Raw genomic sequence first — 27644 nt, 5'->3', positions numbered from 1 at the left:
GGGCAGTGGGAGGACGGATGCGGAGTGGGAAGGGAGGAGGGAATGAGAAGAGGGGAGGGAGAAAAAAGAAAGCAGGGAGTGAGGAAGGAGAAGAGCGTCGAGGACAAAGAGGGAGAGAGGAAGCGATGGTGGAATGGGGGAAAAGAGTGGAGAAACGGGAGCAGGCGTACGTGAGTAGGGCAGAGCGAAGGCAAAGGGAAGGATGAAGGGATTGTGAAAATTCACTGCCTGGTTTCCCCCTCCTCCCCAACCGCACAGTTGCTGCCTCAAAAAGAGGCCTCTCCCTCCACCTTCTCCTCACCCCCCTCACGTGTAACCTGAGCGACAGCAGCAACGGGACGACTGGGCCGGCTTGTAATAACGCTGGCCCTATTCAGCGTCTAAACTCGGGCAGGGGCCACCGGACTGGGACCAAGGGCTGTGTCCAGTCGCCTTCCCCAAACTCCAGGATAAATCTGCAACCAGCCACAGCGACTGATCGCTCACTCTCCGGGGACCAAAGTTGGGAGCTGCCTTCCCTCACCAAGGGGAGGAAGGGAGCTCACCCAATCACAGCCCTGAAACACGTCACGTGCTTGCAAATGGAACCACGATCGAATGGTGGAGCAGACCCGATGGGCCGAATGGACTAACTCTGCTCCTATATCTTGCATACCATCGCAAACTGGGTTCGTTGCAAGTGTCAGCTTTAGTTGGGATCCAGGAGCGCACACAGCCGGAATCCGTGCTGTCCAACTCTGCTTGTTTGTTAAGATTTAAGCTGGAAATTATATGGTCGCCACCACTGCCCACTCCCCTCCCTATCCCCCTGCCACCCCTCACCCAGCCCTCGTCCCACCTCCCCCCCACCCAACCGACAACCTCAGTATCTGAAGCAAACCAGTCCTCCTTCACCTCAATCTCCCTCCAATCCCCAGCGCACAGCTCAGTCCGGAGGGCGAGGTGAGGTGGCAGGAAAATGGCACCGGATGGTCTCAGAGTTGCACCGATCATATCCATACCTACCAGGCCATAGAACTATCTGTAACTCCCAATCCCATTAATTCCCATGTACTCATCCAGAAGTCTTTTAAAAGACCCCAGCGAGTTCACCTCTACCACCACCGACGGCAGCCCATTCCACTCACTCACCACCTTCTCAGTGAAAAACTTACCCCTGACATTAAGTTGCCTTTCTATTTTTATGACAAAATAGATAACCTCACATTTATCCCTGTGAAACTCCATCTGTCACATTTTGGCCCACTCACCTAACCGAATCAGCACGTCTTTCGGATTGTGGGAGAAAACCCATGCAGACACGGGGAGAACATGCAGACGCCACACAGACAGTGACCCAAGCCGGGAATCAAACCCGTGTCCCTGGCACTATGAGGCAGCAGTGCTAGTCACTGTGCCACTGTGGGGATTTTATTGAAAGTCATAGGATACCGCGAGGCCTGGATAGAATAGATATGGAGAGGGTGTTTCCACTAGTAGAAAAAACTCGAACCAGAGGGAACAACCTCAGGCTGAAGGGACGATCCTTTAAAACAGAGATGAGGAGGAATTTCTTCAGCCAGAGAGTGGTGAATCTGTGGAACTCTTTGCCGCGGAAGGCTGTGGAAGCCAGATCATTGAGTGTCTTTAAGACAGAGATAGATAGATTCTTGATTAATAAGGAGGTCAAAGGTTATGAAGAAAAGGCAGGAAAATGGGGATAAGAAAAATATCAGCTATGATTGAATGGCCCCAGTATTGACAATTCTGTCTACAGGATAAATAAGGACAACAACTTACATTTATCCAGCCCCCTTCAGAGCTTTTCACAGGAGGGCTGTTGAACAGAACGTGACACTGAGAGACATAAGGTGATATTAGGTTGGATGGTGAAAAGCTTGGTCAAAGACACAGATCGGCGGTAAGAATGGTCTGGAAAGGGAGGTGGAGAGGTGGGTAGGGGTAGAGTGGGGATTACTGGCCTTGGATCACAGGCCAGCTGAAGGCATGGCTGCCAATGGTGGAGAGGCAGAGATCGCAAGAGCAGCAACGAGTAAAACTGCTCACAAAATTCAAAGGAAGTTGAGGGTCAACCACATTGCTGTGGCTCTGGAGTCACATGTAGGCCAGACCAGGTAAGGACAGCAGATTTCCTTCCCTAAAGGACATGAGTGAACCTGATGGGCTTTTCTTGACAATGGTTTCATGGTCATCAGTGGATTCGTAATGCCAATTTTTATTGAATTCAAATTTTACCATCTGCTTGGCGGGATTCGAACCCGGGTCCCCAGAACTTTAGCTGAGTTTCGGGATTAATAGTCTCGCGATAATACCACTAGGCCATTACCTAGAGTCATAGAATCCCTACAGTGTAGAAGGAGGCCATTTGGCCCATTGAGTTTGCACTGACAACAATCCCACCCAGACCCTCTTCCCATAACCTCACATATTTACCCTGCTAATCCCCCTTATACTAGGGCCAACCAGCCTAACCTGCACATCTTTGGGGTGTGGGAGGAAACCCACAAACACGTGGAGGGGGGTGGGGAGGTGCAAACTCCACACGTACAGTGACCCAAGCTGAGCCTGGGTCCCTGGCGCTGTGAGGCAGCAGCGTAATCATTGTGCCACCATGTCGCCTCCCCCAAGTATGTTCATAGGATCCCGACAGTGCAGGAGGAGGCCATTCGGCCCATTGCGTCTGCATTGACCACAATCCCACCCAGGCCCCGTTTCGCTTGTACGCACAGTCGGAAAACAAGGCGGTCAACGCTTCAACAGGGATTGCATTTGGTCTCTGCTCCCAAACCGAGAAAGGCCGGGCCTATCCCACTGCACTGCCCAGTCACTCAAACAACACAATCGTTCCCCTGGGGCTTCTGGCAGCGAGAGTCTTAAACTCAATCAGATCTCAGACTCACCTGGTGAAAGCCAAGGTAATCCTGGATGGTGGGAGATGCGTAGAAGACGTATCCTTCAGCCGTGACCACCAGAATAAAGCCATTGAGAGCCTTTGGAAAGAGGACAAAGGGAAATTCATAGCACCAACAAGACAACACACGGGAGGGAGGGAAGCACCTTCGAATCCCTCCTCCATTAACATTCCTGATCTCAGGAAGTCCCCTTTCAACACCAGCAAGGTTCAAACACTGTGGAGCACGACATTCCCCGTTGACGTTAAAACGCAAAAATATCAATCCCAATTTAAACACACAGAATAGAGGACATCTTGAGGATGCATCACTGCCACAAATCAATTTCATCCACTGAGTCATTGTCTCCTTGTAACAAAAGGCTTATCAATTTTTACTTATTATTTAACTTATCAAATATAAAATCATCGCCGTTCAGAATGGAATGCACCTCCAATTTGCCAGTATTAAGCACTCCTCAACAAGGGCAGTGCCAATATCAAACACCCCTCCCACAAGGGCACTGCCATTTGGTTAGCTGTAAATACGCCAGACCCCAACAAATGTTTCAGAGTCTCAACTAGAGCTGTGTTCCTCCCCTCCTGCTCCATCGTGACATCCTCATTGTCCATCCCAGCCAAGTTCATAGCCTCTCCAAGGGAAATTGCCAATGGAATGCCAGTCTAGGCCAGATTTTCTCTGGAGCAGGCTGAAACAGCACAAATAAGAACAAAAAACAGCACAGAACAGGAATAGACCCTTCAGCCCACCAAGTCTGTGCCAACACGGAAGTCTCTCTAGTCTAATATTTTCCTGCCTCTATGTGGTCCATATCCCTCTATTCCCTGCCTATTCATGTATCTATCCAGATACCTCTGGAACATTGTTATAGAATCTGCTTCCGCCACCTCGTCCGGCAGCCCGTTCCAGGCATTCACCACCCTCTGTGTGTGAAAAACTTGCCCCTTACATCTCTTTCAAACTCTCCCCCTCTCACTCTCAATCTATGCCCCCGAGTAACTGACCCTTCAACCCTGGGAGGAAGACTCTGACTATCCACTCTATCCAAGCTGTCATAATCTTGTAAACCCTCTATCAGGTTCCCCCCCACAAGCCCCCATCCTCCGACGCTCCAATGAAAACAATCCAAGTTTGTTCAACCTTTCCTCATAGTCCATATCCTCCAAACCAGGCAATATCCTGGTAAATCTCTCTGCACCCTTTCCAATGCATCAACATCCTTCTGGTAGTGTGGTGACCAGTATTATACACAATACTCCAAATGTAGCCTAACCAAAGTCTTATACGGCTGCAATGTGATTTTCCAATTCCTATACTCAACTCCCCAACTGATGAAGGCCAGCATGTCATACACCTTCCTTTGTTCACCTGAGTTGCCACCTTCAGGGAACTGTGGATCTGTACGCCTAGATCCCTCTGTATGCTAATATTTCTAAGGGCTCTCCCATTTACTGTATACTTTCCTTCTGCAATAGACCTTCCAAATCACACCACCTCACGTTTATCTGGGTTAAATTCCATCTGCCATCTTTAAGCCCAGGTCTCCAGCTGATTTATATCCTGCTGTATCCTCTGACAATCCTCCTTATTATCCCCTACTCTGCCAATTTTTGTATCATCTGTGAATTTACTAATCAGGCCACCTACATTTTTCTCCAAATCATATTACAAACAGCAGAGGCCGAGCACTGATCCTTGTGGAACACCGCTTGTCACAGTTGGAAAGGTATTTTTCCACTGCTTTCTATGCCCAAGTCAGTTTTGTGTCCATCTTACCAGCTCACCTTGGATCCCATATGATTTCACCTTCTGTACCAGCCTGCCATGTGGTACCTTATTGAAAGCTTTACTAAAGTCCATATACTCAACATCCACTGCCCTGCCCTGGTCAATTTTTGTCACTTCCTCAATTAAGATTGTGAGACACGACCTCCCCTTCACAAAACCATGCTGCCTGTCTCTTCCAGGTGTGAGTACATCCTATCCCTAAGAATCTTCTCCAATAATTTCCCCACCATTGATGCGAGGCTCACAGGCCTGTAATTTCCCGGATTCTCTCTTCTGCCCTTCTTAAACAGAGGAAAATGTTAGCTTCTCTCTGATCCTCTGGTACCTCGCCCGGGACTCAAGGGAATATCAAGGTTTTGGCCAAGGCCTCAGCAATTTCTTCCCTCGCGTCTCTCAGTATTCTGGGATAGACCCTATCTGGCCCTGGGGACTTGTCCACCTTAATGTTTTTTCAAAACCTCCAATACCTCCTCCTTTTTTGCCTCAACATGTCCTAGAATCCTCATTTCTACACTCACCATCCACCACATCCTTCTCCTTTGCAAAGTACTTGTTAAGGACCTCACCTGGCTCCACACACAAATTCCCTCTGCTGTCCTTGAGTGGACCTACCCTTGCCTTAGCTACCCTCTTCCTCCTCATAAAAAGCCTTGAGAGTCTCCTTAATCCTGCCTGCCAAGGACATTTCATGGCCACTTTTTGCCCTTCTAAGCCCCTGTTTAAGCTGTTTCCTCTTATCTTTGTATTCCCTCAAGAGCTTTATCCGTTTTCAATTCCCTGACTTGGACTTTCATTGTGGCCAGTTATAAACAGAGGGGAGAGCGAGAGAGAAAACACACTAAACACGACAGGAAATACGTACTAGAAAGAATGCAGGAAAGATTTACTAGGATGCTACCGGGACTTGATGGTTTGAGTTCTAAGGAGAGGTTGGATAGACTGAGACTTTCTTCCCTGGAGCGTAGGAGGCTGAGGGGTGATCTTATAGAAGTTTATAAAATAATGAGGGACATGGATCAGTTAGATTGTCAACATCTTTTCCCAAAGGTAGGGGAGACTAAAACTAGAGGGCATAGGTTTAAGGTGAGAGGGGAGAGATACTAAAAGGGTCCAGAGGGGCAATTTTTTCACACAGAGGGTGGTGAGTGTCTGGAACAAGCTGTCATAGGTAGTAGTAGAGGTGGGTACAATTTTGTCTTTTAAGAAGCATTTAGACAGTTACATGGGTAAGATGGGTATAGAGGGATATGGGCCAAATGTAGGCAATTGGAACTAGCTTAGTGGTTTTAAAAAAGGGGGGTTATGGACAAGTTGGGCCTGTTTCCATTCTGTAAACCTCTATGACTCTATGAATGAAGATGATGTGTGTAATAAGCATTCTGATTTTATTAGATACCTTGTGACACAAGAGAGATCTTGACGGAACCTCCAATGGGTAGTATGGTGGCACAGTGGTTAGCACGGCTGCCTCACAGCGCCAGGGACCCGGGTTCAATTCCCGGCTTAGGTCACTGTTTGTGCGGAGTCTGCACGTTCTCCTCATATCTGCATGGGTTTCCTCTGGGTGCTCCGGTTTCCTCCCACAGCCCAAAGATGTGCAGGTCAGGTGGACTGGCGATACTAAATTGCCCCTTGGTGTCAGGGAGGCGAGTGGGGTAAATAGGTGGGGTTACAAAAATAGGGTCTGGGTGGGATTGTACAGACTCGATGGGCCAAATGGCCTCCTTTGGTACTGTAGGGATTCTACGATTCTGTGCCATGAGAATTTGCCTCAATTTTCACTTCATGACATTTTTCCGACCAAGACTGAATTGGAAGATTTAAAGATCAGTGATTGAAGTGAGTGTGCTACTGGAAATGTGCTGCGATTCGCATCGAGGCAAAAAAACACCCATTTATGGTCAGACATGTATTCCTTGGTGCTCTGGGGAATGCAACACATTGAACTGTTGCAGTCATCTCAGCAGTACAAAGAGGTTTCCCCGCTGGGTCCAGCTAGAACAACCCACCTGCCCCCACCCCAGGAGTTGCTGCTATAAAAGATTCCTCTGCTTCCAAAAACAGGAGCAGGGCTAGGCCATTAGGCCCTTCGAGTCTGCTGTGCTATCGATAAGATCATGGCTGATCAGGCACTTTCCTGTCTCCCCTTCCCGCCTAACTCCCTTATCAATCAAGAATCTATCCAACCCTGCCTTGAATATATCCCAATGAGCCGCCACCCACTGCTCCTCGGGGAAGAGAATTACAAAGACTAACAGCCCTCGAGAAGAAATTTCTCCTCATCTTAAATAAGCGGCACGGTGGCGCAGTGGTTAGCACTGCTGCCTCACAGCGCCAGGGACCCGATTTCAATTCCCAACTTGGGTCACTGTCTGTGTGGAGTTCGCACATTCTCCCCGTGTCTGCGTGGGTTTCCTCCCACAGTCTGAAAGCCGTGCTGGTTAGGCGGATTGGCCATGCTAAATTCTCCCTCAGTGTGCCCGAACAGGTGCCGGAGTGTGGCGACAAGGGGAGTTTCACAGTAACTTCATTGCAATGTAAATGTCAGCCTATGCGTGACTAATAAATAAACTTTTACTTTTTTTTTCTATTCTTGCTAGAAACTTGTAAAATTCTACCAGGCTAAATTTAGAAAGAATGTTCCTGATGGTGGGGGAGTCCAGAAGTAGGGGTCATAGCTTTTAGATAAGGGGTAAACTTTTTACAACTGAGGAGAGAAAGTTCTTCACCCGGAGAGTGGGGAATGTGCGGATTTCACTCCCATAGAAAGTGGTTAAATTACATTGGAATTAAAGTGAAGAATGGTCACGGATGCCCAAAGTGCCAATAAAGAAACAGTGCCAACTCCAGCCCTGGGCACCTCACCAGACATGCAACTGCCTCCACATTCCACTCATAACAACGAGACCACATGGATAATTTGTTGCCAAACCTATCTGTGTCCCCTGGCTGGTCACACAGGGTAACCCAGTCAATGTGTTTTTTTGGAAAATCACATTCTAGAAGAGCAGAATATCTCGCTTTGTGCCACATCATTAGCGCTGGTAAACATCTCCCACAATTAATGACTTGCTTTGTTCTAACGTTGTTCCAATATGGGAAGAAATTGCCAGCAATAATGTAAACACAGCCCCGAGTCACGCAAGGAGCCCTTTTCCTTCTGAACAAATGTTACTCTCGGCTCTCTGGCACAGTTTAAATAAGGGGAGGCACCATTAAACTTGCAATCACTGCCAAGATAATTAGGCTTTCTTGACCCAGACTATTGTTGGTCCCATTTACAAAGCTCAGATTCCACATTCTGTAGGATGCATGAAACATTAACGTTTCTTAAGTGTTGATAAGAATCTTGTGAATGGCAGACATGGCAATCTGTGTCTCTGACAGCGTTCTGGAATGTCGAACAGCCTCAGTATGATGCCATTGGACAGTCACGCTTCCTCTAGCTATTCGCGGTTCATTCCTAACATCTAAACGTAATGGAGGGCAGCATGGTGGCTAGCATCGCTACCTCACAGCATCAGAGACCGAGGTTCAATTTCTGCCTTGGGTCACTGTCTGTACGGAGTTTGTACATTCTCCCAGTGTCTGCGTGGGTTTCCTCCCGGTGCTTCGACTTCCCCCCATAGTCCAAAGATGTGCAAGTTAGGTGGATTGGCCATGGTAACATAAGAACATAAGAAATAGGAGCAGGAGTAGGCCATCTAGCCCCTCAAGCCTGCCCCACCATTCAATAAGATCATGGCTGATCTGATAGAGGTTCAGTTCCACTTACCCGCCTGCTCCCCATAACCCTTAATTCCCTTATTGTTCAAAAGATCTATCTATCTGTGACACATGCAACGAGGTAGTCTCCACTGCTTCAATGGGTAGAGAATTCCAAAGATTCAATATCCTTTGAGTGAAGAAGTTCCTCACTCTGTTTTAAGTTGACTCCCCCTCATTTTGAGGCCGTGCCCTCTTGTTCTTTTTCCATTCCAAGTGGAAATAATCTCTCTGCTTCTACCCTGTCTAGCCCCTACATTATCTTATATGTCTCTATAAGATCTCCCCTCAGCCTTCTAAACTCCAACGAGTGCAGGCCCAGTCCACTCAATCTCTCCTCATAAGCTAACCCCCTCTTCTCCGGAATCAACCTGGTGAACCTTCTCTGCACTCCCTCCAAAGCTAATATATCCTTTCTCAAATAAGGGGATCAAAATTGCGCACAGTACTCCAGGTGCGGCCTCATCAGTACCCTGTACAGTTGCAGCAAGACCTCCCTGCTTTTACATTCTATCCCCCTCACTATAAAGGCCAACATTCCATTCGCCTTCTTGATCACCTGCTATACCTGCAGACTGGGTTTTTGTGATTCATGCACAAGGACCCCCAGGTCCCTCTGCACAGTAGCATGTTGAAATTTTTCACCATTTAAATAATAGTCCATTTTACTATTATTCCTTTCAAAGTGGATACCCTCACACTTGCCAACATTATACTCCATCTGCAGATCCTCGCCCACTCACTTAGCCTATCCAAATCTCTCTGCAGACTTTCTGTGTCCTCCACGCAATTTGCTTTCCCACTCATCTTTGTGTCATCAGCAAACTTTGTTACCCTACACTTGGTCCCCTCCTCCAGATCATCCATGTATATGGTAAACAGTTGAGGCCCCAGCACCGATCCCTGCGGCACGCCACTAGTCACCAACTGCCAACCAGAAAAGCACCCATTTATTCCAACTCTCTGCTTCCTGTTAGATAGCCAATCCTCAATCCACGCTAACACTTTACCCCCAACTCCGTGTACCTTAATCTTATGCAGCAACCTTTTGTGAGGCATCTTATCGAATGCCTTCTGGAAATCTAAAAACGCCACATCCACCGGTTCCCCTCTGTCAACCGCACTCATTACATCTTCATAAAAATCCAGTACATTCGTCAAACATGACTTTCCCTTCGTGAATCCATGCTGCGTCTGCTTGACTGAACCATCCTTTTCTAGGTATCCTGCTATTTCTTCTTTAATGACAGATTCCAGCATTTTCCCAACTACAGATGTTAAGCTAACTGGCCTTTTGCCTACCTCCTTTTTTAAACAGTGGCGATACATTAGCTGTTTTCCAATCAGCTGGCACCTCCCCAGAGTCCAGCGAATTTTGATAAATTACAACTAGTGCATCTGCTATTACTTCTGCCATTTCTTTTAGTACCCTGTGATGCATTCCATCCGGACCAGGGGACTTGTCTGCCTTTAGTCCTATTAGCTTACCTAGCACTACCTCTTTAGTAATAGTGATCGTTTTAAGGTCCTCACCCCTTACAGTCCCATGACCGTCAATTATTAGTAAGCTATTTGTGTCTTCCACTGTGAAGACCGACACAAAAAACTTGTTTAAGGCCTCGGCCATTTCCTCATTCCCCACCATTAAATCCCCCTTCTCATCTTCTAAGGGTCCAACATTCACTTTAGCCACTCTTTTCCGTTTTATATATTTGTAAAAACTTTTACTATCAGTTTTTATATTTTGTGCTCGTTTACTTTCATAATCTATCTTTCCTTTCTTTATTGCTTTCTTAGTAGTTCTTTGTTGTTGTTTAAAACTTTCCCAATCTTCTAGTTCCCCACTAATTTTGGCCACTCTGTGTGCATTGGTTTTTAATTTGATACTCTCCTTTATTTCCTGAGTTATCCATGGCTGGTTAACCCTTTTCTTACATTCCTTCTTTTTCACTGGAATGTATTTTTGCTGAGTACTGAGAAAAATCTCCTTAAAAATCCTTCACTGTTCCTCAGCTGTCCCAGTCTACATTAGCCAACTCTGCCCTCATCCTATCGCACTCCCCCTTGTTCAAGCACTGGTTTGGGACCCTACTTTCTCACCCTCCATCTGTATTAGAAATTCAACCATATTGTGATCACTCATTCCAAGAGGATCCCTCACAAGGAGACCATTAGTTTTACCTGTCTTATTACACAGGACTAGATCCAAGATAGCTCATAGTTTCCTCAAACAGTATGTTATAGAACCTATCTCAACAGCATTCTAAGAACTCTTCCTCAAGTCCACCGTGTCCGACTTGAGTTGACTATTCAATATGCAGGTTAAAATCCCCCATGGTTATTGCTGTTCCATTTTTACACGCATCTGTTATTTGCTTGTTTATAGCCCACCCCACCTCAAAGTTATTATTTGGGGGCCTGTAGACCACCAGTGACTTTCTCCCCTTACTACTCCTCACCTCCATTCACACTGATTCAACATTTTGCTCCTTGGAGTCTTTATCATCTCTCACTAAATTGCTCCTTTGTGTCCAAAGATGTGGAAGTTAAGTAGATTGGCCATGCTAAATTGCGGGGTTCCAGGGATAGGGTGTAGGAGCAGGCTTGGTAAAGTTTTAAAGTTTAAGTTTTTTAAAGTTTATTTATTAGTATCACAAGTAGACTTTCATTAACACTGCGATGAAGTTACTGTGAAAATTCCCTAGTGGCCACAGTTTGGCACCTGTTGGGGTACGCTGAGGGAGAATTGAGCATGGCCAATCCACCTAACCAGCACAGCTTTCGGACTGCGGGAGGAAACCAGAGCACCCGGAGGAAACCCATGCAGACACGGGGAGAACATACAGATTCCACACAGACAGTGACTCAAGCCAAGAATCGAACCCGTGTCCCTAACCACTGTACCACTGAGCCGCCCACTGCCTCTGGTGGAGAGTTGGTAAAGACTTGATGGGCCGAATGGTCCCCTTCAGCACTGTCGGGATTCTCTGGTTCATTTTACTAGGCTTTTCTTTGATTCATTAGTGGGATATAAGTTGCTGGCAAGGCCATCATTTATTACCCATCGCTAATTGCCCTTGCAAGGTGATGGTGAGCCATTCCTTGAATACAATATGTGCTATTTCAGAGGGCAGTTAAGAATTGACCAGTTGTTGTGGGTCTGGAGGACCAGACCAGGTAAGGACGGCAGATTCCCTTCCCACACAGGTCGTGACCCAATGTTATGGATTTTCTCTCCAATATACTTGTGGTCGTTGGCGTTAGGATTCCAGACTCGAACATTCGGACACCAGACTAGACACAATTTTTCAATTTCACAGTGAATGTGAGGAAAGGATATTTCTGTCCAGAAATTATTCTGCTGACAGATCTTTTATAGTAAAACAAACTATCTTTAATAACACAGTTTAAATATAACCCCAACAAGTGAAGCAGTTGAACAACATTTAAAAATGAAAGGAAACAACTTTACTTTCTAGCTTATCACTGCTCCGGTTCCAAATAAGCCACACTCATAGAACATAAGAACATAAGAACATAAGAAATAGGAGCAGGAGTAGGCCATCTAGCCCTTCGAGCCTGCCCCGCCATTCAATAAGATCATGGCTGATCTGTCGCTGCTCAGTTCCACTTTCCCGCCCTCTCCCCATAACCCTTAATCCCCTCTCCTATCAAAAACCCATCAACCCGCGTCTTAAAAATATTTAGCGAGGCAGCCTCCACCACTTCAACAGGCAGAAAATTCCAGAGATTCACCACCCTTTGAGTGAAGAAGTTCCTCCTCAACTCCATTGTAAACCGCCCCCCTTTTATCTTGAGGCTGTGCCCCCTAGTCCTATTGTCTTTTTTGAGCGGGAAGAGTCTTTCCACCTCTATCCTATCCATCCCATTCATCATCTTATACGTCTCAATGAGATCTCCTCTCATTCTTCTAAACTCTAACGAGTACAAGCCCAGTTTATTCAGCCTCTCCTCATAGCTCAACCCCCTCAACTCCAGTATCAGCCTAGTAAACCTCCTCTGCACTCCCTCCAAGGCCAAAATATCTTTGCGCAGGTGCGGCGCCCAAAAATGCACACAGTACTCCAGTTGCGGCCTCACCAATGCCCTATACAGCTGCAGCAAGACCTCCCTACTTTTATATTCAATCCCCTTCGCTATGAAGGCCAGCATCCCATTCGCCTTCCTGACCACCTGCTGCACCTGCAAGCTGGGTTTTTGCGACTCATGCACAAGGACCCCGAGGTCCCTCTGCACCGTCGCCTGCTGCAGTTTTTCGCCTCGTAAGTAATAGTCCTTCCTACCATTTTTCCTACCAAAGTGGACCACCTCACACTTGCCAACATTAAATTCCATTTGCCATTTCCTGGCCCATTCGCCCAGCCTATCTAGATCCTTCTGCAGACTCTCCACACCCTCCGCACAATTTACCGTTCCACCAATCTTGGTGTCATCAGCAAATTTCGACACTCTACACTTGGTTCCCTCCTCCAGATCATCTATATAAATGGTAAAAAGCTGAGGCCCCAGCACCGACCCCTGGGGCACTCCACTAGTCACCATCCGCCAATCCGAATAGCACCCGTTGACCCCCACTCTCTGCCTCCTATTTGACAACCAATCTTCTATCCACGCTAACACCCTACCCCCAACTCCATGTCCCTCGACCTTCTGCAATAACCTCTTGTGAGGCACTTTGTCAAACGCTTTCTGAAAATCTAGAAAGACCACCTCCACCGACTCTCCTCTATCCACCGCCCTAGACACATCCTCATAGAACTCCAGTAAATTTGTCAGACACGACTTCCCTTTAATGAAACCGTGCTGCGTCTGCTCTATCAAGCAATTCCCTTCAAGATGCCTCGCAATTTCCTCCTTAATGACAGATTCTAACATTTTACCTACCACAGATGTTAAACTAACCGGCCTATAATTCCCCGCCTTTTGCCTGGCACCCTTCTTAAACAACGGCGTAACATTAGCCGTTTTCCAATCATCCGGCACTTCCCCGGAATCCAGCGACGTTTGGAAAATAACCACCAAGGCATCCACTATCACCTCCGTCATTTCTTTCAGAACCCTCGGATGCATTCCATCCGGTCCTGGGGACTTGTCCACAATCAGCCCCTCCAGTCTGTCGAGCACCGCCTTTCTAGTAACAGTAATGTCATTAAGACCCTCCAGTCCTGCCACCTTTCTATCGCTAACACCCGGCAAATTATTCACGTCCTCCTCCGTGAAGACAGAAACAAAAAAGTTATTCAATACCTTAGCCATATCCCCATCCCCTACCACTAGGTCCCCTTTCTCATCCTCTAAAGGACCAACATTCACCCTAGCCAGCCTCTTCCTTTTTATATATTTATAAAAACTCTTGCTATCTTTTTTATATTAAGCGCTAGCCCAGCTTCATAGTTTCTCCTACCCTTCCTTATCAACTTCTTTGTCAATCTTTGTTGACATTTAAACCTCTCCCAATCCTCTTCTCGCCCACTACTCTTAGCTACTCTAAATTCCTCCGCTTTTAGTTTAACACTTTCCTTCACCTCCTTTGTTATCCACGGCTTATTACCTCTCCTCCTACTATCCTTTTTGACCATCAGAATAAATTTCCGTTGAGCACCAAGAAAGATCTCCTTAAAGATCCTCCACTGCTCCTTAACAGACCCTCCCTCCAACGCGCTCTCCCAGTCCACATTCGCCAATTCTTCTCTCATCCTACCGTATTTCCCTCTATTCAAACAAAGGACGCGTGTCCGGGAACCCACTTTCTCCTCCTCCATCTGCACCAGAAACTCCACCATACAATGATCACTCTCCCCAAGAGGATCCTTCACCACAAGGTCCCTAATTCTACCCGCCTCATTACATAGCACCAGATCCAAGATAGCTCGCTCCCTCGTCGGCTCCAACACACACTGTTCGAGGAAACTATCCCGGCAGCATTCCAAGAACTCTTCCTCGAGCCCCCCACGTCCAACATGGGTCGACCAATCAATATGCAGATTGAAATCCCCCATAACTACGGCCGTCCCATTCTTGCACGAATATAGAATACAGAAAATATAGAAATATATAGAATAAAAATATAAAATATAAAATAAAAATAAAAAATATAAAATAAAAATATAGAAAATATAGAAAACATAGAATACAGAAAACTACAGCACAAACAGGCCTTTCGGCCTACAAGTTGCGCCGATCATATCCCTACCTATCAGGCCTATCTATAACCCTCAATCCCATTAAATCCCATGGACTCATCCAGAAGTTTCTTAAAAGACCCCAACGAGTTTGCCTCCACCACCACCGACAGCAGCCGATTCCACTCACTCACCACCCTCTGAGTGAAAAACTTACCCCTAACATGTCCTCTGTACCTGCTCCCCAGCACCTTAAACCTGTGTCCTCTCATAGCGACCATTTCAGCCCTGGGAAAAAGCCTCTGAGAATCCACCCGATTTATATCTTTCAACATCTTATAAATCTCTATCAGGTCACGTCTCATCCTTCGTCTCTCTAGTGAGAAAAGACCGAGCTCCCTCACTTATCCTCATAAGTCATGCCACCCAATCCAGGCAACATCCTTGTAAATCTCCTCTGCACCCTTTCAATAGCTTCCACATCTTTCTTGTAATGAGGCAACTAGAACTGCGCACAGTATTCCAAGTGGGGTCTGACTAGGGTCTTATAAAGCTGCAGCATTATCTCCCGACTCCTAAACTCAATCCCTCGATTAATGAAGGCTAGTACACCATACGCCTTCTTGACCACATCCTCCACCTGCGAGGCCGATTTAAGAGTCCTGTGGACCCGGACCCCAAGGTCCTTCTGATCCTCTACACTGCTAAGAGTCTGACCTTGAAGTCTATTCCTTCATCCCACTGGACCTGCCAAAATGGACCACTACACATATTCATGCATATATCAATTCCACTTTTAAAATAAATAGTTAGTAACGCAGGCACACTTGCTTTAACACTTATGAGTAGTCTTGGAGCTTTCAGAGAGAGACACAAAATTCTAGAAGGGTAAAATCCTTCCAACTTCAACCAGGCTTCAGCTATAAATAACTGGTTTCTGCAAAAAGATTTTCCCCTCTGCCACAAACGTAGGACTGCACATTAACCGCATCTTCGCATGCTCCTGTCAATCACTCAAATCAGAAATCCCAGGGAATTTAAGTAGACAAAAGTCTACTTGCTCTATTCAAAATAAATATTTGCAATGCTGAAACAAGTAATTATTCTGCTCTCCCAGAATCTGAGTTGCATTCCCGCCAGATATATTGACCGCCTGTAGCCGAAAGCTGAATTTTCAAACATTCCCCCAAATATAAAATACATATCAATTGCACTACCATCACCACAACCGATGCTAGCTTTTCATTCCAGACTTAATTCATAGAAATCATAGAAACCCTACAGTATAGAAAGAGGCCATTCAGCCCATCAAGTCTGCACCGACCACAATCCCACCCAGGCCCTATCCCCATATCCCTATACATTTACCCTCTAATCCCTTTAACCTACACATCTCAGGACACTAAGAGGAAATTTAGCATGGCCAATCAACCTAACCCGCACATCTTTGGACTGTGGGAGGAAACCGGAGCACCCAGAAGAAACCCACGCAGACACGGGGAGAACGTGCAAACTCCACACAGACAGTGACCCAAGCTGGGAATCGAACCCAGGTCCCTGGACCTGTGAAGCAGCAGTGCTAACCACTGTGCTGCCCAATTCATTTTGAATTTCCCTGTTGCCATTGTAGGATTTAATCTCATATCTTCAGATCATTAGCCCGTGTCTTCAGCAACGTAACCAGTGAGCTCCTCCACCCAGCCATTCAATCCCACTATCCAATCAGTCTGTGCCTGGGGCACTGTCTGAGGGTTGCTTCCAATGATCTGGGGTATCAGCTTGTACATTGTTCCCTTCTCCAGCCATGCCTACAGTCTCCTCTCAGCCAGGTAAGAACCTTCATTATCTGGCAGACTGCATTAGTGACAAATCCACCCCCCACCCCATTGCTGCTGCAGAATGAGCTCAGCAACACAGCTAAAACAGCGGGAAGTGGCCATCGTGTTAAAACCACCTCCTAATACATGGCCTTGCTACAATTGTCAGCACCCATCCGTAGGAATTAGAAGCAGAATAATTCCTACGAGCCTATCGAGTCTGCTCCGCTAGGGCTTGTGTGAGATACTCTGCCAGAGAGTTGGGCCGAATGGCCTCCTTCTGTACTGTAGGAATACTATGGTTAAACGGGCAGCATGGCGGCATCATGGTTAGCATTGCTGCCTCGCAGCGCCAGGGACCCAGGTTCGATTCCCGGCTTGGGTCAGTGTCTGTGTGGAGTTTGCACATTCTCCCTGTGTCTGCGTGGGTTTCCTCCGGGTGCTCTGGTTTCCTCCCACAGTCCTAAAACGTGCAGGTTAGGTGCACTGGCCATGTTAAATTCTCCCAAGGTGTATAGATTAGGGGAATTAGCAGTGTAATGAGTGGGATTATAGGGGTAAGATGCTGTATCGGAGAGTTGGTGCACTCAATGGGCTGAATGGCCTTGTTCTGCACTGCGGGGATTACATGAAAGATAAGTAACCTTCTATCCTAACCAGGGAAGGGCACTATAACTGGACTATGGTGGGAAATAGCCAATCTGGCCTCCTTCCCCTGAAGGCTGGACATTGGGCAAAGCCAAGTTTCACCACGTTGGTATTCCCCGGGCATCCAGCCTGTGGCCACTCACCAATCTCACACCCTGCGAGAAGATAGCCTTTTTCCTCGGATGGAGAAAGCTAGCACGAGGGGGCATAGCTTTAAATTAAGGGGGGGTAGTTATAGGACGGATGTCAGGGGTAGGTTCTTTACCCAGAGGGTGGTGAGGGATTGGAATGCCCTGCCTGCTGCAGTTGTAAATGCGCCTAGTTTGGGGGCGTTTAAGAGATCCGTGGATAGGTTTATGGATGGAAAGGGTTTGGTTTAGGTTAGAGGGTCATTGCTTTTTAACTGGTCGGCGCAACATCGTGGGCCGAAGGGCCTGTTCTGCGCTGTAATGTTCTATGTTCTAAGAGATGGCAGGTACTGCAGGGCAAAGATATCAGAGCGAAGTAAGACCCATGGACCAATATTATCCAATAATATGGATAACATTGGAATAGTTTAGGTTAGAGGGTCATTAGATTGGTTCCACTGGTCGGCGCAACATCGAGAGCCGAAGGGCCTGTCCTGTGTTGTAATGTTCTATGTTCTATCCAACAGGAAACAAAATCTGGCCCATGCAGCAGAGGAGAGGAACATTGGAATTAGGAGCAGAAATCGGCAAATTCAGCCCTTCGAGTCTGCTCCGCTATCCAATCAGATCCTGGCTGATCTCTCCCTGGTCTCAAATCCACCCCCCCACCTCTTCCGCATATCTCTTTATTATTAGAAATATATCCATCTCCTTCTTGAATCCATTTAATGATTCAGACTCCCCGGAGCTACAGGGCAGTGAGTTCCACAAATTCACCAGCCTCTGTGAGAAGTAGTTCCTCCTCATCTCAGTTTTAAATCTACCACCTCTCAGCTGACACTTCTTGTTCCAGATTACCCCGTAAGAGGAAACACTTGGTCTACATTTAGTCTATCAATCCCTTTTAAAGTTTTATATACCTCAATCAGATCCCCTCATCCTTCTAAGCCCCAGCAAGTACAAGCCCAAACTGTTTAATCTCTCCTCATACGTCAACCCCTTCATCCCCGGAATCAATCTGGTGAACCTCCTCTGAACGGCCTCCAATGCCACCACATCCTCCCTCAAATAAGGAGACCGCAACTGAACACAATCCTCCTGGGTGGCACAGTGGTTAGCACTGTGGCCTCACAGCGCCAGGGATCAGGGTTCGATTCCTAGTTTGGGTCACTGTCTGTGTGGAGTTTGCACATTCTCCTCGTGTCTGCGTGGGTTTCCTCCGGGTACTCCGGTTTCCTTCCACAGTCCAAAGATGTGCGGGTTAGGTTGATTGGCCTTGCTAAGAAATTGCCCCTTAGTGTCCAGGGATGCGTAGGTTAGAGGGATTAGTGGGTATAATATGTAGGGATATGGGGGTAGGGCCTGGGTGGGATTGTGTTCGGTGCAGACTCGATGGGCCGAAGGGCCTCTTTCTGCACTGTAGGGTTCTATGATTCTAAAACATGGTCTCTTCAACACCCTGTACAATTGTGATAACACTTCTCTACTTTTATCCTCCAGTCCTTTGGCAATGAATCCGTGTGTGTTAGACGATGAGACTTTTAGCGAATCCAATCTGTTGGGGATGGTACAGTTCCGCATGGTGAACTTTTACTGAATGCTGAAGGGACCAATCAGTGAGAGGGAGGTTCTACCACAAGCGCCACAGATGAGGTGGTTCTCAGGTGTGGTTGCAAAGGTGTTGCTTTCGGTGCTGGCATCTGCTGCCAAGCCACCGTAGCCACTAATCGTCATGGTGGCATGAACTGGCCCACAGGGGGTGTTACCATTTCCTCCTGCTGTGAGCACGTGTTACTCAGGTGAGAGTCAATGTTTGGGGCCTTCCTGTCAGGCTTTGAAGCATCCCTGAAGCAGAGCGACTGGTTGTCTGGCTCCAGCGACCTCGCCATACAGGAAAATCCTTGTGTAGGCGGTGGAGTTGCCCCTGCGGCAGGATGGACAACATATTTGAAAGGTGCAACTTTGAAGGGATGCTGAATTGCGATTCTTGTCTTTCCGTGGATGCCTAGAATACTCTCTAACAATAATAGAACATAGAACCCTACAGTGCAGAAACAGGGCCTTCGGCCCATCAAGTCTGCACCGACCGCAATCCAACCCAGGTCCTACCCCCATATCCCTACACATTTACCCGCTAATCCCTCTAACCTACACGTCCCAGGACACTAAGGGGCAATTTTAGCATGGCCAATCAACCTAACCTGCACATCTTTGGACTGTGGGAGGAAACCGGGGTACCCGGAGGAAACCCACACAGACATGAGGAGAATGTGCAAACTCCACACAGACAGTGACCCGAGCCGGGAATCGAACCCAGGTCCCTGGAGCTGTGAGGCAGCAGTGCTAACCACTGTGCTACCATTCAGGTGGAAGTTGTGGAGTTTCCTTTCTTGATAGCGGATCTAGAGATCATCCTGATCTTCTGAGTATGCCAGCTGCGAAGAGAGTGTAGGGACCTACCCTCAGAGGCTGGTGAATCTGTGGGATTCTTTACTCAGAGGCTGAGCTGTTAAGTATGTTCAAGGCTGAGATAAAGTATTTTTAATCGGTAAGGGAATCAAAGATTATGGGGACAAGTCAGGGTTGTCACATGAGATCTCACTGAATGAATGTGCAGACTCGATGGGCTGAATGGCCTACTTCTGCTCCTACAGATTGCCTGTGCACAGTTGTCATGAGTTGGATCGATTTTTGGCCTTGTGCCTTTTCAGATCTTGGTGTCCAGATCACCAACAACCTGTCCTGGTCACCCCCCCATGCCAACACCATAGTTAAGAAAGCCCGCCAACTTTCTCAGAAGACTAAGGAAATTAGGCATGTCTGCTACAACTCTCACCAACCTTTACAGATGCACCACAGAAAGCATTCTTTCTGGTTGTATCAGAGCTTGGTATGGCTCCTGCTCTGACCAGGATCACAAGTAAGTACAAAGGGTCATGAATTTAGCCCAGTCCATCATGCAAACCAGCCTCCTGTCCATTGACACTGTCTGCACTTCCTGCTGCTTTGGAAAAACAGCCAGCATAATTAAGGACCCCACGCACCCCGGACATTCTCTCTTCCACCTTCTTCCGTCGGGAAAAAGACACAGAAGTCTGAGATCATGTACCAACCGACTCAAGAACAGCTTCTTCCCTGCTGCTGTCAGACTTTTAAATGGACCTAATTTATATGAAGTTGATCTTTCTCTGCGCTCTAGCTATGACCGTAACACTACATTCTGCACTCTCTCCTTTCCTTTATGGATGGTATGCTTTTCCTGTATAGTGAAAACAATACTTTTCACTGTATGCTAATACGTGATAATAATAAATCAAATCAAACATCAAAGATTTTGGGGGAGGATTCTGCAATGTTCCTGGCACAGATGGCTATAAATTCAATACTCATCCTATCCCCATTTTACACCCACACCCAGGATAAAAATGGCAGACTCAATATCCTGCAACACTGGGAGAAATGATGCACAAAGTTAAATGTTAGTGTCCAAAGATGTGCAGGTTAGGGGGATTGCTCATGTAAAATTATCCCTTAGTGTCCAAAGATGTGCGGGTCAGGGGGATTAGTCATGCTAAATTGTCGCTTAGTGTCCAAAGATGAGCACGTTAGGGGGATTGGTCATGCGAAATTGTCCCTTAGCGTCCAAAGATGTGCAGGTAGAGGGATCGGTCTTGTTAAATTGCCCCTGAGTGTCCAAAGATGCGCAGATTAGGGGATTGGTCATGTGAAATTGTCCCTTAGTGTCCAAAGATGTGCAGTGGATTGGCCATGCTAAATTGCCTCTATGTTTCTAAAGATGTGCAGGTTAGGGGGATTGGCCATGCTAAATTGTCCCTTAGTGTCCAAAGATGTGCAGGTTAGGGGGATTGGTCAAGCGAAATTGTCCCTTAGCGTCCAAAGATGTGCAGGTAGAGGGATCGGTCTTGCTAAATTGCCCCTGAGTGTCCAAAGATGCGCAGATTAGGGGATTGGTCATGTGAAATTGTCCCTTAGTGTCCAAAGATGTGTAGGTTAGGGGGACTGGCCATGCTAAATTGTCCCTTAGTGTCCAAAGATCGTAAATCATAGATCATAGAAACCCTACAGTACAGAAAGAGGCCCTTCAGCCCATCGAGTCTGCACCGACCACAATCCCACCCAGGCCCTACCCCCATTTCCCTACTTGTTATACCCAATAATCCCTCTGATAAAATAAGCTCTGCCATTCATTTTGATCATGGCTGATCATCAAATCCAATATCCTGATCCCTTCCCTCCCTCCTCCATATCGAAGGGCTGACAGGGAATATGGCAGAGGAGAGGGTCTGGGATCCTACGATTGATTGGTTCTACGGCACAGACATTTCCCATTAGTATTGGGGCAGGAATAGCTGAACGTTTGCCTTGCTGAGCACGAACGGAGAGATGCAATTCTTAAAGGGCTCCATCCTCCAACCTTCTCACTCCCCCCAACACACAATCTCTCCCCTACAAACCTCCCTTAGCCCCCTCCCTCTGCAAACCTCCCCCTCACAAAGATTTCACCAATCTTCTAATATGAATGTCTGTTGGCAGCTGCGTAAAGAATGTTTTCTCTTCCTGTGTGTGAACTGTACATTTCTGTGGAATGTAAATGAGTTGACTGTTATCGGCCGGCTCAACAGAAAGCCAACTTTAACTCAGGAATTTACAAGATTACAGAACAGAAAGACATGGGGCGCTGGGAGGGCGGACAGGGGAGGAGAAGAACCAACTTGAAAATCTGCTGCTAATGACACAAAATAACACAGGAGTTCTGGAAGCAATACTGTAAAACCCCACCAAATCCAAAATCTATGTGACATTGTGAGTTGGTGCTGAAATGCCGAGCCCAGTTAAGAGGATGTGACGTGCAACAAAGGGTGGCATAGTGGTTAGCACTGCTGCCTCACAATGCTAGGGACCCGGGTTCAATCCCGGCTTGGGTCACTCTGTGGAGTTTGCATGTTCTCCCCGTGCCTGTGTGGGTTTCATCCCACAATCCAAAGCTGTGCAGGTTAGGTGGATTGGCCATGCTAAATTGCCCCTTAGTGTCCAAAGATGTGCAGTTTAGGGGGATTGGCCGTGCTAAATTGCCCCTTAGTGTCCAAAGATGTGCAAGTTAGGTGGATTGGCTGTGCTAAATGTACGGAGATCGGGCAAAGATGGGATGCTCTTTTGGAGAGTCAGAACAGAATTGTTGGGCCGAATGGCCTCTTCCTCCACTGTATGGGATTCTATGGTTCTCAGGCTTGCAAGGGCAACAGACAGGTGCAAATTCAGAGTGGTCACACCAAATATATCTTCATGCTGTGACCCTCAGCCACAGCTCTATGAGTAGCATAGAATCAGAAAATAGGAGGAGGCCATTTGGCCCTTTGAGCCTGCACTACCGTTCATTATGATCATGGCTGATCATTCAACTCAATATCCTGATCCCACCTTCCCCCCATATCTTTTGATTCGCTTCATCTCAAGTGCTCTGTCTAACTGTTTCTTGAAGACATTCAATGTTTTGGCATCAACTACTTCCTGTGGTAATGAATTCCACAGGCTCACCACTCTTTGGGTGAAGAAACGTCTCCTCGTCTCCATACTAAACGGACTACCCTGTATCCTCAGACTGTGACCCCTGACTCTGGTCTCTCCCACCATCGGGGGAGTCCAGATGGTGGACTGTACCATCCACCTGTATCTAACAGTGGCTCATTACCACCTTCTCAAGGGCAACTTGAGTTGTCATCAACTTCAGGAAGCATAAAGGAGAACATGCCCCCTGTCTACATCAACGGGGATGAAGTAGAAAGGGTCGAGAGCTTCAAGTTTTTAGGTGTCCAGGTCACCAACAACCTGTCCTGGTCCCTCAATGCCGACATTATAGTTAAGAAAGCCCACCAACGCCTCTACTTTCTCAGAAGACTAAGGAAATTTGGCATGTCAGCTACGGCTCTCACCACCTTAACAGATGCACCATAGAAAGCATTCTTTCTGGTTGTATCACAGCTTGGTATGGGCTCCTGCTCTGCCCAAGGAACTACAAAAAGTCATGAATGTAGCCCAATTTATCATGCAAACCAGCCTCCCACCCGTTGACTCTGTGTGCACTTCCTGCTGCCTCGGAAAAGCAGTCAGCATAATTAAGGACCCCACACGCCCCGGACATTGTCTCTTCCACCTTCTTTCATCGGGAAAAAGTTACAAAAGTCTGAGGTCACGTACCAACCGGCTCAAGCACAGCTTCTTCCCTGCTGCTGTCAGACTTTTGAATGGACCTGCCTCGCATTAAGTTGATCTTTCTCTACACCCTAGCTATGACTGTAACACTACATTCTGCACCCTCTCCTTTCCTTCTCTACGAATGTTATGTTTTGTCTGTGTAGCACGCAAGAAACAATACTTTTCACTGTATACTAAATAAATGTGAGAATAAAAAACCAAATCAAAATTAACTCAGGGCAGATAATAAATGCTTGAGACACAGCCACATCCCAAGATCAAGGAAAGAAATTCTTCCATCTCCATCAAGCCTTATATTAACTCCCACATTGCTCACTCCCCCATTAATGTTTCTGACCCCTCGCTGGAACGCAGGCTGCATTCAGTGAAAGGCAGGTCCCCTCATCATCAGCAAAATCAGGTCGAGTGTTCCCGCGTCTTGAATGCCAAAGGCTCCTACTCCAGTGAGGTTAGGGTCCCCACAGAAACTCCCAAAATCCCCCACGCCCTGGTTACGGTACTCACTACAAAGGAGCACGGAAATGAAAGGATGTTTCGGCATTCCCACGATATTCCACCCCCTCCGTCGCCCCTCACCATCCTCGCGCAGTCTCACTCCTTACCTCAAGCAACAGGTCTCCCTCGGAGAGCATCAACCCCCCGTTCCCTGGGAAATGTGCTGGCTTGTCCATTAGCCAGGGAGCCTTGGTCCTCTTCATACTCGCTGCGGACAACACAAAAGGATCGATTAGAAAAGGAAGATTACCAAACAAATCCAAGTCTCTCCTTTCGGAGAGAAATAGCAGCAGACAAGAAATTGACCACAGTCACCAAGAAATTTGCTCGAATGAAACACTGGCTTATTCTGAAGGGACAGATTCATAAACCGGCCTTGATGGGGGATAAGACCAATTAAATTCTAACAGCCCATCGATACAGTTCCAACCTCGTTCATCCCTTGGTTAAGATCTGTGACTCACTAACATCTCTAATGATTGAAGAAGCTCCATCATATTGAAACGTAGAAACTAGAAGGAGTAGGCCATTTGGCCCTTCAAGCCTGCTCTGCCATTCATTTTGATCATGGCTGATCATCAAATCCAATATCCTGATCCCTTCCCTCCCTCCTCCATATCAAAGAACGATACATCTCAGGAACAGCCCCTTTGGCCCTCCAAGCCTGCGCCGATCATGATGCCTGCCTGAACTATAACCGTATGCACTTACAGACTCCTTTCTTTTCCATTCCCATCCTATTCATGCATTCATTGAGACGCCCCAAATGCTGCTATCGTACCTGCTCCCACTACCTCCCCGGGCAGCGCGTTCCAGACATTCACCATCCTCTGTGTAAAAAACTTGCCTCGCGCATCTTCTCTAAACCTTTCCCCAGACACCTTAAACCTATGTCCCCTAGTACTTGACTTTCCTACCCTAGGAGAAAGCAACCGACTATCCACTCTGTCCATGCCCCCCATAATCTTGTAAACCTCTAATCAGGTTACCCCTCAACCTCCATCGTTCCAGTGAGAACAAACCAAGTTTGCTCCTCATAGCTAATACCCTCCAGACTAGGCAACATCCTGGTAAACCTCTTCTGTACCCCTTCCAAAGCATCCACACCCTTCTGATAGTGTGGTGACCAGAATTGTACACAATATTCTAAATGAGGCCTAACTAAGATTCTGTACAGCTGCCCCATGACTTGTGAATTTTTATACACAATGCTTGGCCGATGAAGGCAAGCATGCCACATGCCTTCTTGACTACCTGATCCATCTGTGTTGCAACTTTCAATAATTAGTGGACAGATCCCTCTGCCTGTCAATACTTCTCATGGTTCTACCATTTTCTGTATATCTGTTGATCCTTTTAGCCCTAAGAGCTAGATCTAATTTCTTCTTGAAATCAGACGTTTTGGCCTCAACTACTTTCTGTGGGAGTGAATTCACACATTCCCCACCCTCTGGGTGAAGAAATTTCTCCTCACCTCAGTTCTAAAAGGTTTACCCCTTATCCTCAAACTATGACTCCTAGTCCTGGACTCCCCCAACATCGGGAACATTCTTTCTGAATCTACCCTGTATAACTTCTTGAATTTTATAAGCTTCTAAGAGATCCCCTCTCACTCTTTTAATCTCCAGTGAATATAATCCCAACCGACTTTGTCTCTCCACATATGACAGACCTGCCATCCCAGGAATCAGCCTGGTAAACTTTCGCTGAACTCCCTCTATAACAAGGACATCCTTCCTCAGATAAGGACACCAAAACTGCACACAATACTCCAGGTGTGGCCTCACTAATGCCCTACACAATCGCAGCGAAACATCCCTATCCCTATACTCAAATCCTCTTGCTATGAAGGGCCACATACCATTCACCTTCTCTACTGCCTGCTGTACCTGCACGCTTAGTTTCAGCAACTGATGTATGAGGACACCAAGGTCTCACGGAGTACCTATCTACCTCTCTCTCTTCGATGGGCCGATGGGCCAAAGGGCCTGTTTCCCGTGCTGTGTTGTTCTCAATTTATACCCACTACTAATCTGTCTTCCTATTATTGCTGGATAACCTCACATTTATCCACATTATACTGCATCTGCCATGCAGATCCCCACACACTCAGCCTGTCCAAATCACACATCTCTGCATCCTCCTCACAGCTCACCTTCTCTTCCCCAGATTCCCTTTATTGACAAGCTTATCTCCGCTTCTAGACTGATTCGGGTACAGAGTCAGAACCCAGAGCGCCATTTATATAGATGATCTGGAGGAGGGAACCGAGTGTATGGTGTCGAAATTTGCTGATGACACCAAGATTGGTGGAACGGCAAATTGCGTGGAGGGTGTGGAGAGTCTGCAGAAGGATCTAGATAGGCTGGGCGAATGGGCCAGGAACTGGCAAATGGAATTTAATGTTGGCAAGTGTGAAGTTGTCCACTTTGGTAGGAATAATGGTAGGGAGGACTATTACTTACGTGGCGAAAAACTGCAGCAGGCGACGGTGCAGAGGGACCTCGGGGTCCTTGTGCATGAGTCGCAAAAACCCAGCTTGCAGGTGCAGCAGGTGGTCAGGAAGGCGAATGGGATGCTGGTCTTCATAGCGAGGGGGATTGAATATAAAAGTAGGGAGGTCTTGCTGCAGCTGTATAGGGCATTGGTGAGGCTGCAGCTGGAGTACTGTGTGCAGTTTTGGTCGCCGCACTTACGCAAGGATATTTTGGTCTTGGAGGGAGTGCAGAGGAGGTTCACTAGGCTGATACCGGAGTTGAGGGGGTTGAGCTATGAGGAGAGGCTGAATAAACTAGGCTTGTACTCATTAGAGTTTAGAAGAATGAGGGGAGATCTCATTGAGACATATAAGATGATGAATGGGATGGATAGGATAGAGGTGGAGAGACTCTTTCCGCTCAGAAAGGACAGTAGGACTAGGGGGCACAGCCTCAAGATAAAGGGGGGGGGCGGTTTAGAACGCAGTTGAGGAGGAACTTCTTCACTCAAAGGGTGGTGAATCTCTGGAATTCTCTGCCCGTTGAAGTGGTGGAGGCTGCCTCGCTAAATATTAAGACGCGGGTTGATAGGTTTTTGATAGACAAGGGGATTAAGGGTTATGGGCAGAGGGCGGGAATGTGGAGCTGAGACACGACAGATCAGCCATGATCTTATTGAATGGCGGGGCAGGCTCGAAGGGCTAAATGGCCTACTCCTGCTCCTATTTCTTATGTTCTTATGCCAGCGGACCTGACGTTCCTCAACGTATACACAGGTGATGGGCAGGCAATCATTATTTCAATCAGGGAGCTCATACTCCAAGAGGCCGACCTCACGGGCCTCCCTGAGGTGATTACGCCATGGTAAATCAGAAACATTAATGAACAAGTTTTCTACAGTTTACGATAGCACGCTGCTGCTTACACTTCAGAGATTCTCCTTCCACTTTTCAAAATTCCTTTGCATTGCTGCATCTGATGTTAAAGCAAATGGTCCAAAAGTCTAGATATCTCCACAACACATCCTCTGATTTGGAGCGAAAACAGTTTGCAGGATACACTGGAAAATCTGGGACACGCTTCAGGGATTTTTATTGAGTAGACCGGGCCTGTACTCGTTGGAGTTTAGAAGGCCGAGGGGTGATCTTATAGAGACTTACAAGATAATGAAGGAGCTCGATAGGGTAGAGGTAGAGAGATTCTTCCCACTTAGAAAGGAAACAAGGACTAGAGGACA

At 47.1% G+C, this 27644-nt stretch overlaps 1 protein-coding gene across 1 annotated transcript in view; it reads right to left on the bottom strand.

Annotated features, from left to right (window-relative positions):
- LOC145349977 (uncharacterized) overlaps positions 1-27644 on the bottom strand; it is a 168589-nt gene that overhangs the window by 24567 nt on the left and 116378 nt on the right. Inside the window, exons 3-4 of the mRNA XM_080198757.1 lie at positions 24038-24138; positions 2901-2990 (exon numbers count right to left, since the gene is read on the bottom strand). Of these exons, the coding sequence (XP_080054883.1) occupies positions 2901-2990; positions 24038-24138 (191 nt within the window). The remainder of the gene's footprint in view (positions 1-2900; positions 2991-24037; positions 24139-27644) is intronic.

This window comes from Carcharhinus amblyrhynchos, chromosome 11, assembly GCF_965287045.1.
Source record: "Carcharhinus amblyrhynchos chromosome 11, sCarAmb.v2.hapA, whole genome shotgun sequence".
In the NCBI taxonomy this organism is placed as follows: domain Eukaryota; kingdom Metazoa; phylum Chordata; class Chondrichthyes; order Carcharhiniformes; family Carcharhinidae; genus Carcharhinus; species Carcharhinus amblyrhynchos.
Note: the sequence above shows the minus strand (reverse complement) of the source record. Positions and strands in the feature narration are given on the sequence as shown.